Source organism: Centruroides sculpturatus, unplaced genomic scaffold, assembly GCF_000671375.1.
Source record: "Centruroides sculpturatus isolate CEXI.00-Female unplaced genomic scaffold, Cexi_2.0 scaffold1190, whole genome shotgun sequence".
Lineage (NCBI taxonomy): Eukaryota > Metazoa > Arthropoda > Arachnida > Scorpiones > Buthidae > Centruroides > Centruroides sculpturatus.
Window position 1 is genome coordinate 228,025 of NW_019385792.1, and position 21,900 is coordinate 249,924.

At 28.8% G+C, this 21,900-nt stretch overlaps 1 protein-coding gene across 1 annotated transcript in view; it reads right to left on the reverse strand.

Annotated features, from left to right (window-relative positions):
* Positions 1-21,900, reverse strand: part of LOC111642163 (rRNA 2'-O-methyltransferase fibrillarin-like) — a gene marked incomplete at its 5' end in the record, with an annotated part of 44,866 nt that overhangs the window by 2,464 nt on the left and 20,502 nt on the right. Inside the window, 2 exons of the mRNA XM_023388449.1 lie at positions 8,369-8,514; positions 20,799-20,911. Coding sequence (XP_023244217.1) covers positions 8,369-8,514; positions 20,799-20,911 — 259 coding nt within the window. The remainder of the gene's footprint in view (positions 1-8,368; positions 8,515-20,798; positions 20,912-21,900) is intronic.

Sequence of the window (21,900 nt, forward strand, 5' to 3'; positions counted from 1 at the left end):
AAAAAAAAAAAAAAAAAAAAAAAAAAAAAAAAAAAAAAAAAAAAAAAAAAAAAAAAAAAAAAAAAAAAAAAAAAAAAAAAAAAAAAAAAAAAAAAAAAAAAAAAAAAAAAAAAAAAAAAAAAAAAAAAAAAAAAAAAAAAAAAAAAAAAAAAAAAAAAAAAAAAAAAAAAAAAAAAAAAAAAAAAAAAAAAAAAAAAAAAAAAAAAAAAAAAAAAAAAAAAAAAAAAAAAAAAAAAAAAAAAAAAAAAAAAAAAAAAAAAAAAAAAAAAAAAAAAAAAAAAAAAAAAAAAAAAAAAAAAAAAAAAAAAAAAAAAAAAAAAAAAAAAAAAAAAAAAAAAAAAAAAAAAAAAAAAAAAAAAAAAAAAAAAAAAAAAAAAAAAAAAAAAAAAAAAAAAAAAAAAAAAAAAAAAAAAAAAAAAAAAAAAAAAAAAAAAAAAAAAAAAAAAAAAAAAAAAAAAAAAAAAAAAAAAAAAAAAAAAAAAAAAAAAAAAAAAAAAAAAAAAAAAAAAAAAAAAAAAAAAAAAAAAAAAAAAAAAAAAAAAAAAAAAAAAAAAAAAAAAAAAAAAAAAAAAAAAAAAAAAAAAAAAAAAAAAAAAAAAAAAAAAAAAAAAAAAAAAAAAAAAAAAAAAAAAAAAAAAAAAAAAAAAAAAAAAAAAAAAAAAAAAAAAAAAAAAAAAAAAAAAAAAAAAAAAAAAAAAAAAAAAAAAAAAAAAAAAAAAAAAAAAAAAAAAAAAAAAAAAAAAAAAAAAAAAAAAAAAAAAAAAAAAAAAAAAAAAAAAAAAAAAAAAAAAAAAAAAAAAAAAAAAAAAAAAAAAAAAAAAAAAAAAAAAAAAAAAAAAAAAAAAAAAAAAAAAAAAAAAAAAAAAAAAAAAAAAAAAAAAAAAAAAAAAAAAAAAAAAAAAAAAAAAAAAAAAAAAAAAAAAAAAAAAAAAAAAAAAAAAAAAAAAAAAAAAAAAAAAAAAAAAAAAAAAAAAAAAAAAAAAAAAAAAAAAAAAAAAAAAAAAAAAAAAAAAAAAAAAAAAAAAAAAAAAAAAAAAAAAAAAAAAAAAAAAAAAAAAAAAAAAAAAAAAAAAAAAAAAAAAAAAAAAAAAAAAAAAAAAAAAAAAAAAAAAAAAAAAAAAAAAAAAAAAAAAAAAAAAAAAAAAAAAAAAAAAAAAAAAAAAAAAAAAAAAAAAAAAAAAAAAAAAAAAAAAAAAAAAAAAAAAAAAAAAAAAAAAAAAAAAAAAAAAAAAAAAAAAAAAAAAAAAAAAAAAAAAAAAAAAAAAAAAAAAAAAAAAAAAAAAAAAAAAAAAAAAAAAAAAAAAAAAAAAAAAAAAAAAAAAAAAAAAAAAAAAAAAAAAAAAAAAAAAAAAAAAAAAAAAAAAAAAAAAAAAAAAAAAAAAAAAAAAAAAAAAAAAAAAAAAAAAAAAAAAAAAAAAAAAAAAAAAAAAAAAAAAAAAAAAAAAAAAAAAAAAAAAAAAAAAAAAAAAAAAAAAAAAAAAAAAAAAAAAAAAAAAAAAAAAAAAAAAAAAAAAAAAAAAAAAAAAAAAAAAAAAAAAAAAAAAAAAAAAAAAAAAAAAAAAAAAAAAAAAAAAAAAAAAAAAAAAAAAAAAAAAAAAAAAAAAAAAAAAAAAAAAAAAAAAAAAAAAAAAAAAAAAAAAAAAAAAAAAAAAAAAAAAAAAAAAAAAAAAAAAAAAAAAAAAAAAAAAAAAAAAAAAAAAAAAAAAAAAAAAAAAAAAAAAAAAAAAAAAAAAAAAAAAAAAAAAAAAAAAAAAAAAAAAAAAAAAAAAAAAAAAAAAAAAAAAAAAAAAAAAAAAAAAAAAAAAAAAAAAAAAAAAAAAAAAAAAAAAAAAAAAAAAAAAAAAAAAAAAAAAAAAAAAAAAAAAAAAAAAAAAAAAAAAAAAAAAAAAAAAAAAAAAAAAAAAAAAAAAAAAAAAAAAAAAAAAAAAAAAAAAAAAAAAAAAAAAAAAAAAAAAAAAAAAAAAAAAAAAAAAAAAAAAAAAAAAAAAAAAAAAAAAAAAAAAAAAAAAAAAAAAAAAAAAAAAAAAAAAAAAAAAAAAAAAAAAAAAAAAAAAAAAAAAAAAAAAAAAAAAAAAAAAAAAAAAAAAAAAAAAAAAAAAAAAAAAAAAAAAAAAAAAAAAAAAAAAAAAAAAAAAAAAAAAAAAAAAAAAAAAAAAAAAAAAAAAAAAAAAAAAAAAAAAAAAAAAAAAAAAAAAAAAAAAAAAAAAAAAAAAAAAAAAAAAAAAAAAAAAAAAAAAAAAAAAAAAAAAAAAAAAAAAAAAAAAAAAAAAAAAAAAAAAAAAAAAAAAAAAAAAAAAAAAAAAAAAAAAAAAAAAAAAAAAAAAAAAAAAAAAAAAAAAAAAAAAAAAAAAAAAAAAAAAAAAAAAAAAAAAAAAAAAAAAAAAAAAAAAAAAAAAAAAAAAAAAAAAAAAAAAAAAAAAAAAAAAAAAAAAAAAAAAAAAAAAAAAAAAAAAAAAAAAAAAAAAAAAAAAAAAAAGTCAACAACTCACTGTGCGGTAAGAGTTAACCATCCATTACTAATCTCTTAAGTATAGCGTAGAATATTGATAGAGCATGATAATGTGAAAAATGTATCTGTAATCTTTATCTACAATTCAGTCTCTACGGGGTGACACCACAATGAGATCTTGCACCATGTCAAAATCTTCCTAGGGCAATCTCTGGTTCGGCCCGTGCAAAAAGTTTTCTTTCCAATTCAGCCTGGGGAAAACCCGTTGGCCACCCCTGGGCTAGTCATTAAAATGGTGCACTCTCCATCCATTGCATTGGAGATGGAAAAGGTGGAAATTTATAAAAGCAAACTAAAAAACCATTGCCTAAATGCTAGGGATGCTAATGCGCTTTCAATGGTATGGAAATATATAATACAAAAAAGAATGGGACTTAGAAACACTTAAATCAGGTTTCTTTCTAGTTAGCTTTGTTTTCTATGTTTTATTTGTTTATTTACTTTTTATTTATTTATTTAATACACACATTTTCAATTTATTTTAAAGATAAATTTTAAAAAATTTTTAAATATGTAAAATATTCAAAAACGGTATGTTCCATTTTGGAACATTTATAATATTAAACCTGACAATGGCCTATATTAAAATGTTTAATTAAAAGGTTGAAAACGTTTGTAAAAATAAAAGAATTTTAAGCACAGCAAAATTAGGTGTTGGTGAAACTGAAGTGAAAACTTCAGTTTTATTTCCCACTTTTTTCGCAGTAATTTATTTTTTAGCAATATGCGCATATATACTGAGTAACATCAACATAAAGCCCGATTGGTATACATATAAAACTTCCAAACGATCGCCTGAATAACGGGCTATAATATGGCTACTTAAAATGATTTTAAGTAGCCATATTATAGCCCGTTATTCAGGCGATCGTTTGGAAGTTTTATATATATACTGAGTTTGATGAACCTTTAGACTTACATCCAAATTCACAGCAATACTTATTGTTTACCATTGTAGGTTGAACACTTTCTAATTCTAACAGACCAGACTTTATACCCATAGCAGCCGCCATTACGTAGTTTGCGTTAATACTGCTAGATGTCAGATCTATCATTGGCACAAACGAATAGTGTTGATGCCAATGAAAAGTACAAAGAACATATATATAAAACTTGTTCTTTCTGCTAACAATTAAGTTAAAATAATTATTTTATTAAAATGTAAAAAACTGGTTTGGTATAAATTAAATGTGACCAGCATACTGGTGAGATGCAAACTTGTGGACAATTACCACTGGTTTTATCCACTCAGCCATTGACGGGCTATGCACATATCAAAACAGTATTACCAAGGCCCATACCCAGCTTGTGTTGTTTTAAAATTCCAATTTCAAAAAAATACAATGTTCTAATGAATTATTTAAATTGTAAATGTGTGTAATTTTTTCCTATTAACTTTTTAAAATAATTTAACTTAAACAGGGTAAAGGAGTACTTTAGAAGTTAGACAAAATGGCACAGTGGGAAAATAATTTCAATAATACAAAAATTTACTTGCCAAATCTGAAATTTTCCTTTCTAAAGTATTTTTGCCCATTATTGAAGTTTGTCCTTAATTAAAATTTTTAAGTCATAAAAATTTGTTTCAAAGTCACTGTCCTGAATAAATTTTGCATTTTTGGATATCAAAAAGTCTGTTAAGAACTGCCTCACTAAAAATAATAATAATAATTCATGGCATTGACCTCAATTTTATTTCTTTTAATCATTGTATTATATCAAATTTATAACTATATATGCTATCCTATAATGATGACATGTCCTTAAATTAAAGAATTCTTTTAATCTAAAATATTTTTATGTTAACTTATCAGTTTACCATTACATGGAAAATTGTATGGTAGGCCTATTTAATTATTTGTATGATGTAATTCAAATTTTCCAAACAATGTAGTAATAATTATTAATTGATTAATAAATTACGGTTTTATTTTGTGTGCAATAATTTTGTGGCAATTTTGGGTCCTGCACTCCTGCTCATAAGTTGCATTGCATCACATTACTTCTTGCTGCCTGCAGACAGCTACACTTGGCCATATTGTCATTGAACAAAATGAAGACCATAGCCTAAGACCGTGATGGCGAACCTATGACATGCAAGCTCATTTTGGGTGACACGCATCGACAGAGATGAAAAATTGAATAATTCAAATATTTGTCATATTATTTTCTCTTTTACAACTATAAACCTAAAACTTTTTTCTTGATTATTATTTAAATGAATATGAGCTAAAATATCTTAGTCAGAATCAGATAATATTTTATAATCGTCGGGTGCAGATGTATTTTTGCCACATTGCCACCACTTCTATTAATTTTAGCAGATAAGGTCGGCACCACGTCTCCATCACGCTACCGCCATATGTCAAGCGCCAGATATATAGCGCAACAGTATTTGTTGAGACATTTCGCATATGACGTAAAATACATATTTGTTGGTTCTACAAACATCTTTAAATTATTTTGTATCAGGGGTCAGTGCAACAACACTGCAAAAAGTTAATTGGTAAGAAATCTATCAACCTTTTATAAAAAAAATGTCGTGATTTATATTTATTTACTTCTACAGTCTTGTAATGGAGAATCAAAAAATAAAAAGGTAAGATTGAATGATAAAGGAAGTGGGAGTAGCAGTAGCCGGCCTTCTCAAGACATATAGGCTGAGCTGTACAGAATTATCGACAGAAACAATGGATCATTGTGCATACTGTGTAATGAAACAGTAGTAAGCAGAATGTGGAATGTAAAAAGACATTTTGAAACAAATCATAGTCAGCTCTTGAAAAGAAGTATCAATGAAAGGAAGGAATACATTTCTGGGCAGCTACACCTCTATAGAAGTCAATCAAATTCCATCATTAAATTTGTAAAATGCTCTACAAATTTAACATCAGCAAGTTACTGTATTGCTCACTCCATAGCTCAGCATGGAAAAGCCCTCAGTGATGGAGAATTTATTAAAGAAACATTTTTAAGATGTGCACCAGCTCTATTTCATGATATGTAAAATAAAGATGATATAATTAAAAGAATTTCTGAGTTACTACTAAGTAGAAATACTATCAAAGACCGAATAATGGATCTTAACAAAAACGTACAACGTCAATTTAAAAAAAAACATAAATAGTTGTAAATATTTTTTGATTTTCCTTAAATATTGATGTCACATCAAATGCTCAGTTGGCTATTATTGCTAGTTATTCTGATGGTCTCATAATGAGAGAAGAGTTGATAAAGTTAGAATCAGTGCCAATAAGTACATCAGGAAATGAAATATGTAAGGTTGTTATAAAAACATTTAATGACTTAAATATTGATATCTCTAAAATTGTGTCAGTTACGACAGATGGGGCAGCAAATATGGTGGGAAAAAATGTAGGATTTGTGAAATTGTTTATGGAAGCTATTAGACATCCACTTATATCTTTTCATTGCATTATCCATCAAGAGGTGTTGTGTGCCAAATTGGGATTTTCAGAATTGAATGATTTAATGTCAGTTATAATAAAAATTGTGAATTTTATAGCTGCTAGACCCCTTTACAAATGAGAATTTTCTGCACTTTTACAGGAAGTTGATTCTTCCTATAGTGGACTACTGATGTTCAATAATGTGAGTTGGCTGAGTCGAGGTAAAGTACTTGAGTGATTTGTGGAGTGCTTTGAAGAAATTAAAGTATTTATTAAGAATAAGGATCTGGCAAACTTTCCTCAGATCAATGATCATAACTGGGTTAGGAATTTAATGTTTTTTACAGATCTCTCCGTTCATATGAATGAAGTGAACTTAAAATTATAAGGTTTTGGCAAAAGTATTGATGTTATGTTTGGATACATCAAATCTTTTGAAAGTAAACTTAAAATTTTTAAGTGAATATTGAAACTAAAACTTATAAGTATTTTCCTCAAATAAAAAAGTATTTTGAAAAGGCCAATAAAACGAGTGTAATGGAGTCCATACTTATGTACCAGAATATAGTAAACTCATTAATTGAAGAGTTCAGCGAAAGATTCAACCAATTTAGGAGCCTAGAACAGACCATTAATATAATTAAGTATCCGAATGTAGTTGTTTACAGTTCTTTGGAATTAAAAGATTTTCAATGGATGCAAATTGATAATTGAGATGCAACTTATAGATTTTCAAAATAGCATTTAGACTCACGTGTTTCTCAACTTAAGATAGAAACTTGAAAATCTGGAATGAAACGTTTGAACAATGAAGAAGAGTGCAACTACTAACAAGAAATTTTGAGTGCATGAAACAGAATACTTGACACTTTTAGCGATATAAAAAATCTAGCAATGGCTTTGCTAACCATTTTTTCATCAACATATTTTTGTGAGACTTTGTTCTCAGCATTAAATAATATTAAACCGAACAAAANCAACTACTAACAAGAAATTTTGAGTGCATGAAACAGAATACTTGACACTTTTAGCGATATAAAAAATCTAGCAATGGCTTTGCTAACCATTTTTTCATCAACATATTTTTGTGAGACTTTGTTCTCAGCATTAAATAATATTAAACCGAACAAAAGAAACTAGTTAACAGATGAAGTTAGTGGCGCTTCCTTAGCCTTGAAGTGCACCAAGTATAAACCTGCAATTGAAAAATTAGCAGACAAACTTCAGTACCAAAAAAGTCACTAATTTGTATTTTTTCTACAATTTCTAGTTTTTGTACCATTTATTGAATATTTATCATTATCATCATTATTATTTTTTCCTAAGTGTGTATTGTTTTTTGTTTTTGTTTATTTTATATATATTATTTAGTTGATTTTTTTGTTAAATTGCATTTAAATATATAAAATAAATATCAAAAACATAAACCTTTTTTTACTATAGTTGCAAATATCAAAAAATTATGAATATTTTTAGGTGACACGGCACCAGAGTTAAGTTAGGATTTTTCAAAATTTTGACATGCCCAGCTCAAAAGGTTTGCCATCACTGGTCTAGAAGACAAATTCAATGACTTTTTCTGAACCTTAATGAAAATCTCTGACTTTCCCTATTTTCTAGATGGGCAAAGAACTCTGTATATAATGACTTGAACATAACAAAGCAATACATATGTAGTTGTGACGTAGATACATGTTGATATAGCAGTGCCAATGTGCATTCACAATTCACATGCTATAGCAATAGGGGACTTGGGATATATACTAGCAATGTTGTTACATCAGCATCTGAGTGGATAGGATGAATCTTTTAATCAACATATGTAAAGTTAATTAATTCAACTTTATGAATTTGAAACAAAAACATAAGTTAGTGTCAGCCAACATTATATTATTATTATCAATTATATTACAGTATAGACCAGGGGTGACCAACAGCTTTTGCCCCCAGGCTGAATTGGAAAGAAAACTTTTTTCATGGGCTGAACCAGAGGCTGCACTAAGAAGATTTTGAGGAGGTGTGAGATTTCATTGTGGTGTCACCCCGCAGAGACAAAATTGTACATAGAGATTACAGATACATTTTCCACATTATCAACATTCTACGCTGTACTTAAGAGATTTGTAATGGACCGTTAACTGTAAAACCTCTAAACAGACAGTGAGTTAACCTTTTTTTTTCCCCTTTTAGGCAATGAGAATTTTTCACATCGATCTATTTATACTTGAGTAGCTTATATTCAAAGATTAATCCCAGGCCACATAAATTCATTTGACAGGCCGTATGTTGGCCATGCTTGGTATAGACATATAGCAATACTACAATTTCAATTAATTAAGCATGCAAATTATTAAAAGTTGAATTTAATCATATTGACTGAATAATAATTATTTTTAATTTCCTTTTTATGTTCAAAAATTTTCTATGATAAAATATTAAACAAGTTTACCTATATATTCCTACAACAACTGCATGATCTCTTTCATATGGCTCAAGTGTTATTTGTTCCTGAGGTTTCATTCTTTCTGCTTGTAATTTTTTTACTTCACCTGCAAATACTGCTTCTGGTTCTGCTGTAGAATCAATACAATTGGCCTAAAAATAAAAAAATGAAATTTATACTTTTTAACATTACATTAAAATATTCACATTAACTTTTTACTAAAATATAAAAAAAAAAAACATAATTCAATAAGTACTTTGTGCATGGAAACATAAATATTACATTTATTTATGTGTGTCCTCTACATGAATACACTTTTAATCTGTAATTGAAAATCATAGATCTTTTGTGGCATACACTGTGTGCACATATGAACATTGTGAACCTATCCTTATTACACAATGATGCACATTCAACAGACATCAGGATTTATGTTACATCCAACTTTATTTTGCTGTTTAGGTGCCAATATGTGTTTCAGACGCTCACCTCTCTTCTATTGGCTTTTTGTTATTTCATATTAAACAGTGTATAAAACATATAAACACACAGCACTTTCACCATGTGCTTATATGTTTTATACACTGTGTAATCATGTAACATCACAGTGTAAAATCAGCCTAACTTCTCTCAAGGGAAAATTTTTCAATTGAAATAATGTTACTTCTAGTTTGCACCTGCAGTTCATATATAGTTAATTGGAGCCTCCTCCCCGTAAGACTTCCATATTTGGGCTGTGTTCAGTAATGCAGAATTCTTGCCAAGTCTAGTTATGCTGCAATGTTGAATTTGTTTCTAACTACTGCTTGACTCCTCCCACTGCTAGAATTCTAGCTAGTTCAGTCAGCTTCTTTTATCTATGCTAACTTCTAACTTCTACTAGTGACATCATTGTTTTTGTCTTGTACGATTTTCAAGATGGCTGCTCATGTTAGACTAAACAAATTTTATCATAACAATCACAAAGTTATTCTCTCATTCTAAATCTTTAACTCATTCTAAAATGACTTCAAAATATAAAATTATCAAACGTCGGTATAACAGATTCTGAATACATTTTAACGGAAGATAGCAGTCCATTTCGTTGATTACAATTAATTGCTTCATTAATTTCATCATGATCTGATGCAGCTTCCATTTGAATAATTGTATTGGTTACTTCATCCTTTTTGACCAGTTCGTTTGCAATTGTTGCAATCATAATTTTAACTTAGACAACCAGGCAAAATAGTGGACAAACTAAGAATAATCATTTGATGATGCCCAGAACATTCTTAGCTCTGCCCACTAAGCCATTCAGAATTCTAACTTAGATGTTCTGTGTTACTGAACCCGTGTTCAGTAACATAGAACATCTAAGTTAGAATTCTGAAGCTTGGCTTTTTCTAAGATTAAGGAAACAGTCAATGGATGACAATTTCCTTGGAATGATCCAGTGGGGATCTATAGGTCTACAGTTTTTTAAATTGCAGCCCAATTAATTGAAATTATGATCAAAAGAAAAAATACTATCAAACAGGACAATCTAGTGGTACTGTCTATCAGATGTATATAAAACTTACACATTCAGATCACTAAAGGGCATGTCATACAAGCAACTGATAACAATCAAGATTTTAAATATAACATACCTTCAAACCTATAACAAGTGCAGCAGAACAATGTATTTTTCACTTGACATTTTTGACCTTCTTTTAAGATCTGCCTCAGGTTAAAAGTTTAAGTTCTTTTATTGTAACACACTGAAGATTACAAAATACAATAATGCCCTGAAATATGAGTGTACTGACAAACGAGTTTTTTAAGATATGAGCCAGAATTCAGCAATTTTTTGCCTTGAGATATGAACGAGTTTCAGTTAAACTTCTGCCAGTCAGCCCATGACTTGTCTGAATTTCATAGTTTAGTGTAATGTCCTTTCTTTCTACTTCTGGAAATGTCCAAACAGTACAGATACTACTACACAATTAAAATAGAGTGTCAGTTGATAATTTGTCCCTAAACTTGGTATGGGAACCAATGCATAATGATTATGTTTGTTGCAGAAGAACAGGTGAATTGTTAAATGGCGAGAACTCAGAATTGATGAGACCGATCATTGAGATAAAGAAAAATTAAGTTTATTCACTCCTCAACTACTTACTCTTGATAGTACTGAAAATAAACAAACTATACAAAAGCAGCCTCTAAGGCATGAATAGCAATGTTCCAACTATCTCCACCCCTCGAGTAGTCAAATTGACTAATTGCTAGATTTAACAAGGTCCTATGCTCCAATTCGTTTCTACTTGTCGCCAGGAAGATCAGTTGCCAAGTACATTTGTAACCCACGGACACAATCATTCCTTATTAGCTGCAGCTACACCTCTCTGAGGCCTGTTTTCCTTCTTGAGATGATGCCACACTATACCACACCTCTTACTCATTTACATTTTTTGTTATTTTCTTGTGGAATCTTTTTCTTACAGAACACTAACAAATTATATAATTTAGGTAAATATAAAATATAAATCATGGCCGATGGTATTACATTTAATTATTTTACACTTAAAGGTATACATAAAACATAAAATTGCAACGTTTAACAAAGAAAATACTTTGCTTCCGTTTATCATCTGTCGTTCGCTCCAGTTGACAGTCCACAATTTCACAAATATGAAGACTAGCTTTCTTTTGAGGCTACTACCTCCGCAATAAAATGCAAATATGGTAAAAAAATCCTCTGGTGCTATCGCCACTTTCACATAAAATACAATTTGAGTAAATATAAATATAAACGTTGCAATTTTATATTTTGTTTATACTTTTAAGTGTAAAATAATTATATATAATTTAGGGTTGTTACATTACTACAGTTTATTTCTTTACAATTCATTTATTCTCTTTTATTTTGTTTGTAAATGACATTTCTTGTTTATTCATACATTTTTGCTTGTAAGATACACACAAATACAAAAACAGGGGTGAGTTTTAGGGGCCTGAAATGGATTGGAAATATTCCCATTAATTTCAATGGGAAAAATTGATTTGAGAGATACTAGTCTTTTAAGTTACAAACCCAGTCTTGGAACAAATTAAACTCATATCTCAAGGCATTCCCATATAATAACAGTAGGCTCAATTTATTATAATCAGAGATATGTTATCAGCTGTTTAATGTTATCAAAATTAGCATGTCCCAAACATACAGCCATCCTTTAAACTGCCCCTCCATGTACCACCACCCCAAATTTTCCACCAAAAGTCTTGAATAAATGATTCATTCCATAGTAAATCAGTAGTATAAACTGCCATCCTCCAACCATGGTTTAAAATAAAGTTGTCATTTTCCATTAAAAATGTTTTGGTTAAATTGCCACAATTTTTATTGTCACAAAAATTAAGGTAAAATATTGTAGAAACATGAGTTTCCAGCAATTTTAAAATGTGAGAAAGAAGAAATTTCATCATGAGTAACAGTGTCTTCTTACCCAATTGAAGGTTAGTAGTGACTGTTACAACAGTTAAGATCTGCACATAGCCCAAATAATGGTTAGTGAGAGCTGGAAACATATTCTGTCAGCCTAGTCTGAAACTGTTTAGATTATTTTGTGCTCTGAATTCATGCTGTAGAGTACATATTGTACTGTACATTCAGGGATGCACAACCTTTTCTGAAGAAGGGCCAAATTAGGATTAAGTTTACTGACTGGGGGCCGGACCTCCAAGTGATTAATGCGATGTCTGATGCAATTTGCGAGATTCTTTGTTGTATCGTCATGTGGTNGTCGTAATGACTCTATTCCAACTACAGTATTAATTTTCTTGGTCCAACTTAATAATAATAAATTTGATGTGAAAAATTTTTTCTATTCTTTGTCTATGGAGAGATATTGTTGTAAATTATTGGTTTTGTAGCTTTTTCTACATTCCTTTCTGAACTCTGGTTAGTTTTTATCTAGTTTGAATGACATTAGGTTGATGAATAAGCGTCTTTTCAGAAAAGATTGATTCAAATTCGACTATACCAATCAGAATCTAGAATGTAAACAAATGCTAAAAAATCGTTATTTTCATGGTTTTTCAGCTCTATTTTCACTTATTTTTGTTATTTGACACTATTTAGACGAATAGGCAAGTTTTCTGAAGCATAAAATTGAAGATTTTCCGCCAAAATAGAAACTTCCCGATAACATCGGAAATGACGTTCTAACATCAAATTTTAAAATATTCGATATCTAAAGCAGAAAGTGTTAGCTAAAAATAGACTTATTTATAGAACAATCCCCCATTTCTCACCTCAGGGAAAGTCATAAAACAGTTGGGTGCTAATGACTTTGTGAAAGGGAAAAAGTTCTACACTTAGAAACTTAGAAAGAAGGGATTTGGCCTGTACCGTCCGCGGGCCGCATAAACATTGATAGGGGGCCGTATGTGGCCCGCAGGCCGCAGGTTGTGCACCCCTGGTACATTGTTATTGTTTTAGTCTTTTATGTAATAGAGAAGAAATCTATCCTTACAGTCAGCGAAAAGCAAGAAATCTAAGAATATAGTGAAACATTTTCAGTCACTTTTCTCTTGTCTAGAAGAAAAATGTAAATAGAGGATATTTTAAACCAAAAAAGCAAATGGGTGAATGCAGAAAATAGAGCCACTATAGAAATAATAACTGAAAAATATGACAAACTTGAAAAAAGCATTACTGATATGGATTGTGCAAGTAAATGCAAAGAATGGCACTGTTACAATTGATATGATAATAAATCAAGCAGAAATGTTTGGGCAGCAGATAAAAGTGAACAATTTTAGTTACAGCAATAGGTGGTTACATCGGTTTAAACAGTGTCATGGCTTATCACAGCAAAGAAAAAAAAAGAAAACATGGTAAAACTGCTGAAGTTGATTTGGATGTTGTAGAAGAAGGAAGAATTTGTCTGTCAACAATAATAGTGTGGTATGATATGAAAGATGCATATAACATGGATGAAACTGCTTTATTTTACTGATTGCAACCCAACAAAACAATTGCTCATGTACCTGTGAAAGCCTGCGAAAAAATAATGATAGAATCACAATTGTCTTATGTTTTAATTCGGACAGTAGTGATAAGAGAACTGCGAATGTTATTGGAAGCTTCATAAAGCCTTCTTGTTTTAAAAATTTCGATCCTTCTATTTATTGCCACTACAAGCACAGTGAAAAGGGATAGATGACAGCCTTACTTTTCCAAGAATTCATTGAAGATTTTAATAAAAATATGACGAGAAAACACCATAATGTCCTGCTATTAATTGATAATGCACCCTGTCATAATACAGTCAAACTGAACAATGTGGAAATACAATTCTTTTCAGCGAATTGCACAGGAATTCTGCAACCATTTGATGCTGGCACAATAAAAAGCTTTAAATCTAACTACAGATGCCATCAAGTAAGGAAAATTATTGAATGCATCAATGATGAAATTCCTCTTCGATGTCCTTGAAATCTGCTTTGTGGCTAATTAAAAAATTATGAAATGAAGTGATATTCAGAACAATAAAAAAACCTGCTGGTTGTACACTGGTCTATTCACAACAAAGGCACAAATTGACAAGGATTATAATAAGTGTTCAAATGTTAGGTAGTGATCTCAGCTATTTTACAACCATCACTTCCACAATCCAACTTGCTGCTGATGAATTGATTGAAATTGACCATAATGAAGATAATTTTGTAGAGTTAACCTCAGAAGAAATAGCTAATTTTGTGAGAAAAAAAGATAATCAAATGCAGAAAGAAACTGACAACCAGGATAATATTGACTAGAAAAAATCCTCTAGTAACTATGAACAAAGCTCAGGCTTGTTTAGAGAATATTCAGCATTTTCTGGAGGTAAATGTATCCAATAAGGATTATCTGATGCATGTTGACTCATTGAATGCATTTATCCCCATGACTCAAGGAAATAGTGTATAAGGGGTGATCAAAAAGTTTCCATATATGCTGCAGCCACGTGGCTGCAGCATATATGCAAATTAGCATATCACCAATGTGGGATATATAAACACAAACAGACAGTGAGGCGTGGGATTATTGTGTGGAAAACGCTGAAACATGAACAATGGCGACGTTAATACCACATGCATCCAAACAGGACCAACGTGCTGCGATTCTTTTATTTTTGCTTCCGAAGGAAACACACCGGTAGACATTCGTCGGAGAATGAAGAATGTGTATGGAGAAGCATGCCTGTCGAAAACCACCATAGTGGAATGGTGCACAAAGTTCAGAGCTGGTTGCAATTCAATCCAAGATGCAGATCGATCTGGGAGACCATCCACATCCAATATAGACAACAAGCAGGCAGCTGATTATGCAATTAGGGCAGATCGTCACATATCAATACGTGTGGTTTTAAACAATCTCAACATAAGCTTTGGTAGCATGCAACACAATCTGGCAGGAGTTAGGCTACCATAATGTCTGCACCAGTGGATACCCAGGCATTAAATTCCAAACAACAATCAAACCGGATGGCTGTTTCCCTGAAGCAGCTGATGCGTTTCAATGTTAAAGGCAGCACATTCCTTGAGTGCATTGTTGTTGGCGACAAAAGCTGGTGCCACCACTGGGAACCTGAGTCGAAAGTGGCGACCATGCAGTGATGTCATCCTTCATCCCCTTGTCCCAAGAAGTTCAGGAGCCAGTCATCTGCTGGAAAAGTGATGCTTACCCTGTTTTTCTATCACCAGGGCCCACTGCTTATTGATTTCAAGGAACCAAGTGTCTCCATTACGGGGGCATGGTACTGTGAAACACTGGAGAGATTATGACATACAATTACGGTGAAACGTCCAGGAAAAGTGCAAAATTGGGTGATTCTGCTTCATGATAATGCATGTCCCCATACCGCAAATGTTGTAACACAGAAGTTACGCGCACTAAAATGGGAGAACTCGAGCACCCGCCTTACAGTCCTGATCTCTCCTCATGCGATTTTCACACATTCAGTCCCTTAAAGAAATCCTTAAAAGGTCAATGGTTCCAGTTGGACATAGAAGTGCAGCAGGCAGTTTTGGACTTCTTCAAGCAGCAGAAACAGGAGTTTTACCAATGGGGTATATTCAACCTGGTGAAGCAGTGGGATGCTTGCCTAAATGGTCACGGTGATTTTGCATGACTGGCATACCTAATCTGGACTGTACAGCCGTCGAACAGAAACTTTTTGATCATGCCTTATAGTTCAAACTAGTTTGAATTGATTTAAAAAAAAAAAAACAATAAATGTAATATAAATGAAGAAAAAGTGATAGTTATTCTTATTATTATTATCCTGACACTCCTATTTACTTGTGGTCATTTTCAATAAACTACCACTCTCACCTTCCCACCAGGGTCTGAAAACTAATGGTGACAGTTTATAGGGGGTTGACTGTATAAGTTAAAACAGACTTAGCTTAGAATTTTGTTTATTATAATCAATAATTGGTCATAGTTATTATTACCTTTAGCTGAATAAGCACTTTTAAGCTTTTTTGCACTTGTTACCAGTTGTTAATTCAATCATTATTTCCTCCCAGTACAGTATGTTAAATTGTTCATATCTCTTATTTCAATTATACACTAGTTTTTGTTAAAGGCTATATCAGGTGACAAATACTAGATAAATCAAGATATAAAGTCATCAATACATACATTTTTGAATTGTTTAAAATATCCTTTTAATATCAGAGTTTATAAAATCAGAATTTACACTAAATCATTTTACTTATTCTGCTTAATGTTACCAATTGTTGTTATCGATATAGGCAAGTACTAAAATGATTACAATAAGCAAGTTTTACTGTATATATAAGAAAATATATTTAAGCATATAAAATCAAGTCTATTGAAATATCATCCAAACTGAAAAAGATTTCTCTTAAATTTCTAATTGTAGGCTTTAGTCACAGAAATAGCAGCACAACACACATCAAAGAATGAAATTATTACAAAAGTTGCTTCTAGCCCTTGGTATAATTATATTAATTATCTATGTTGTTTTTGAAACTGTGTTTTGTGAATATATTGGACTTCAAACTTACATTTGAGTTATAAATAAACACTTGGCTTTATTTCCATCATTTTTAGTTGATATGTGACAACAGCACGTTTCGGGCATAAAATATCTTACAAAACAGAATTTTAATTCTGTTTTGTAAGATATTTTATGTAATGTTTTTAAAAATTGTAGTTTTTTAGTTGACTGATGAGGGGCTTTATGCCCGAAACATGCTGTTTGTCATGTATCAACTAAAAATGATGGAAATAAAGCCAAGTGTTTATTTATAACTCAAATGTGAGTTTGGAACTCACATTTGAGTTATAATTATATTTTGGATTTTTCATTTCCACACTTATGTAGTCATTTTTGTGTTTATTAAACATTTTCACTTTGATTCCTGAGCATTTGTGCCCATCATTGATCTGATAAGCTCTCACTATTATCTGCCTCATGGTTGTTGATAATTTAATTAATGTAACATCAAAGAGCCATAAATATCTCCAGTAAATGCTTAATCATGGATAGAAGGACTAATGTTTTCAAATTAGAATACTATTATTGATATTAGATATGACAGGAAAAATAATTGCAGGATTTTTGATATAATTTGGTGGTAACATCAAATAATAAGTATAATTTTATAGAATATGGGCAAAACAAATCATGTGCAAATCTTCTTAGTTTTCCATTAGGGCTGTCCATAAATTATGTCTGTACTTTTCCTGAAACTTTTACTTCCCCTGCCCCTCTTGTCCCAAGTCTCCGTAACCCCCTTCAGATGTCCATCAAAACTCAACCCCTCTTAAAACCTTTATCACTATGAATGATAGATACCATCAGCAGAAACAAAACATACAAGAAACTTTGAAATAAATATAATAAAATGCATGAACTGTTTACAATATAATGAAATAAATGGACATCCATTGAGGCTCAATCCCTCCCCTTGTCCAACTTGTCGTAACCCCTCCTCCCAGTGTGGTCATTTATAGACAGTCCCTTACATATAATAGTTGTTTTATCACTAATAGACAGTTCAATAAATAAATGATCCATAATTTAATAAAACCGTAATAATGAAATTAATCTCAAATATTTTCAAAATTCAAACACACATCCAATAAAGGGCAAATATGCAGTGGTACCTTTTAATTTCTAATAATCCAGAGTTAGAGGTAGATAGATAGTTTCAGTTGGAACCTGCTGTGGATTCAAAACTACTAAAAAGTTCCACGTGGTGTTGAGACAGTTCTGGTTCCAGAACTACCAACACATTCTTCATTTTGTACTTTTATGAATACAGCTTTTAATGGAACAGTGAACTCTATCTGGATTTGAACACATAACTAATTGACAATGTCCACGACTTTTAAGGAATAATGAAATTATTTTTGAGAACTTTAAATTTAAGTAGATATTTTTAAAATTTATATTTTTATTAAAGTTCTTAATTATCTTGTTTTTATTAGTAAACTACCAGATATGGGTGGCATTACTTGGACAAAGAGTAAAAAGATAAACCTTAAAATTAAAACTATATTACTTGTTTGGTAATTTTAGCCTACTGTTGTTATGATTATCATGAAGTGTCAAGGAGATCAAATTGGGAGGAGAACTGAGGTGTTCAGATTTCATGGAAGTATAATATTTTCCCTCAAGTCCAAGAGAGTAAGTATAAAAAATTGGTACAGATCTGGCAAAAGGTTTAGAAGTTAATAAGGGGAATGAAATCAGAGGAGGGGCAGGGTGTCCAGATTTAATGGTATTCTGTATTTCCCTCAGAGTCCAAGAGAATAAGCAAGAAAAATTTGGTGAAGATTGACCAAAAGGCTAAGAATAGAAAGAGACAAATATTGTATTGTATTATATCTAAATATATATAACTCAAAGGTGACTGACATAGTGATCTATCAACGCACAGCCCAAACCACTGGACGGATCGGGCTGAAATTTGGCATGCAGGTAGATGTTATGACGTAGGCATCCGCTAAGAAAGGATTTTGATCAATTCTGCCCCCAAGGGGATAAAATAGGGGATGAATGTTTGTATAAATCTTCTTAGATTTTCGACTGATTGAACTGAAATTAAAGATTGGAGCTACTATGATGAAGACGTCCGCTTAAATAGGATTTTGATAAATTCAACCCCCATGGGGATAAAATAAGGGATGATGGAGGATGTAAATGTATTAGTTTGAACCTATCAGTACCTAATGGAACAAATAAATTAAGACGAACAAAATAATTTTTACTTCTAAATGTTGACAATAGATGGCGTTAGTAGTATTTTAAAACGCGCTATCGTTGTGTTTTCACTGAGTTACATATACCCGATGATGAGTGGCCACCGTATCTAATAGTACATACTATACCTAAATATTTCTAGCGGATTATATTTGACGATTTCGGCTGTTCTTTTCTTGGCATATTTTGGATTGCATTTGCTTTGTTTCGGTTTAGTAGTTTTGGTTATAGACTCTGCTTTGTATTTGGCATTTGTTTTGTTTTCGTTTGGTTTAAGTATAGGTTTTGCCGGTTAGACTTTTTTAAAATGGCTAAAGAAAATCTGAACGTTAATGGAGAAGTTGAAGAATGTACTGTCATCCCTATTGTTGGTGATGGTGCATGTTTGTTTCGTGTAACGTAATAATCTTTATCTTAGTTATCGTTACTTTTGCCCGAGCAACGCCGGGCCCACCTGCTACTATACATATATAATAGCAGAAAAGCCTGGCGTTGCTTGGGCAAAAAGGAACAATAGCAAAGATTAAGATTATTACATTACAGCCAATCTTACCTGTTTTCACAGAATGCAAGAATTAGGTTCCCCTGTTTCCAGACTAATTAGAAAATTTTCAGATGGGTCTAAAAATATGTTCAATTTCCTGCAAAAATGCAAAAAACCACATCTGCGCCTGTAAATTTTGCACATTGCTTTCTCTTAACATTTCCATTGTTGAAGCCTTAATCCTGTCCCTTTCCCTTCAGGGGAAAATTTTGAAAATTCCTTCTTAGTGTGCATACCCTAACTGTGTACCAAATTTGAAGTTTCAACTCCTAACTGCGCTGAAATGCTTGTATACATGCACATCACCTATCATAGGATAAATGTACTATGCCAGAAACCTTTGTGGGAGTGTATTAAACAACTTCCCAAAATTTCATGGCAATCGGATAAATAGTGTAGTAATGCATGAAGGACAGATAGACAGACATACAATCGTTTTTATATATATAGATAACCAACAAGAAGCCATCAAGCCCAACAGACTAAACAATTCTGAAAAACCATTCCATCCAAATAGTTTTACAAATGGATCAGTTCCAACAGTTCCAGTCCCAGAAGCAGTACTAGATTTTTCCCACCTCTAATCCAGAGTTCAAACATTAAATTAATATAATTTAAATAAGTTCAATATTCTGTTATTTAAAAATTTCATTTTGTCAAAAAGAAAAAAAATTAGAATTAAAATGACAAACATAATGATGTGCATGCCAAAGTGGACATTTCACAAAGCGTAACATTTTTGACTGAAGCTGAAGGAAAAAAAAAGAATAATTTTTAAGTGAAATGAAAAATATCTCAGGAATGAATGGACGGAACTCAATGAAATTTCATATGTAGGTCGGGAAAAAATAGCAGATGACAATAATACATTTTTTTTTTCTGGATGAAATATATATCTATAGTTTTTTAATAAACTATGAATTCAGATAGACAGCAGACATTCTAATTCCAGTGTAGTAAGGTTTGCTTTAAACCATTTGTTCACTCGCTCACCTGACAGCTTGCCTCTACTAGCCTTATGATTTAAATCTAACTTTGATACACACACAGTCAGGTTCCCATTTAGGATACCTAGGACAGCCATCCTCAATGTAAACCTGATTGAATAACAGGCATTAAAGAAGCAAACTGCACTGACAGCGCAAAAATAGTTCAATTTAAAAAAGAAATAAATAAGCCTTAGATACATACAGTAGAAACTCTATAATTCATCACCTTGAAAAGGTGTTATTTTTAGACATTGACTCATATTTCACACATAATGTGTAATAGCCAGTTCTGGTCAGTTGCTGTATTTAGCAATATGCCCAAGTGTCATTGTGTTTACTGTTCAAAGTTTTGATTCTCATTTTATATACTGTATTCAGATAAATTGAAACACAATTATATTTCCTGTAATGGTTTCAAAAAGACTATCTAATTACCAATCTACTAATCTACTATTAAAATTCAAAATTCTACAAAATTTATCAATTAAATTTTAGTGAAAATTGAATTGATAAATTTTGGTTGTAGCTTCATATGATTCTACTTTTAAGTTTTAATTCAGTAAAAAAAGTTTTACCTAAGGACTTTTATTGAATTTTTATTCAGTACTTTTCTAAAACATTCTAAAAATGTCTTTTAAAACAAAATTACTTACTTTTATAGATATTACAAAATGACCACCAGCTTTGAGATAGTGATGAGCATTTATTGCTACAATACGAGCTTGATCTGGTTGAGCTACATCAGCAAATATGGTATCAACCATTCCTAAAATTTAAAGATAATTAAATATTTTGCATAAGGTCTATTTATACAAACAAATTGTATTTATATTTATCAATATGAGATCTGACGCAGTAAAACATGACTATGCCTGTATCTTGTTTTATTTAATAAACTGAGCAAATCAATTATGATCTTCAAAATAGTTCTCTTCCGAGTTGACACATATTTTGAATGTTGTCAGCATTATATGCAGCTTCCTACAATGCTGCCAACAAAACAATTTTTTAGATCATTTTCTGAAAGGTTTTTGAGGATATCTGTCATTGTTGCTTTCAGGTCATGATGACAACCTGAAACAGGATCTACAATCATCTCTCTGTCTATTCCCAACCACTTTTGGGAACCAAAAGTGGGAAAAGATAAACCAAGGAACCAAAAGTGAGACTGGGTTAGTCTTATTTTTTGTGTCAGACCTCATATACATATAATTTTTATTTATTGTGATGACAAATGTAAAAATATTAACATATTGCTTTAATAATCACCTAATTCATCTTCTCATCTTGTTTTATGACACAAAAGTTAGTTATCTTAATGTTATTAAAATATACAGTAGTGTTTTGATAATTCACAATTCTACCATCCTTAACTTAAAGTACATGTACTCACCATACATTTAATTTAATTAAGTTACCATGTACAAAAATTTAAATAATTCAAATCAAATGTGTGATGAAACACCAAACACTGAATTAACAGTTTTCAATTTTTTGCATTGTAAAATGATATGGTTGCCAGTAGTGGCATAGTATAGCTGCCAGGAACAGTTACAGTAGATCATCGATTATCCGACCCCCGATTAACCGTCACCTCGGTTAACTGACCGTGTTCTAGTCGGCAAATTCAAATGTCCGCTAGTGATGTGGCGCTACAATATTTGGCTATGTCTTGGCTACTTTAATATTATTTTTACGTGTTTTAGCTGGCAACACTGGATCGACCATGAAAGGGAGACAGTATTTAACCCTTAA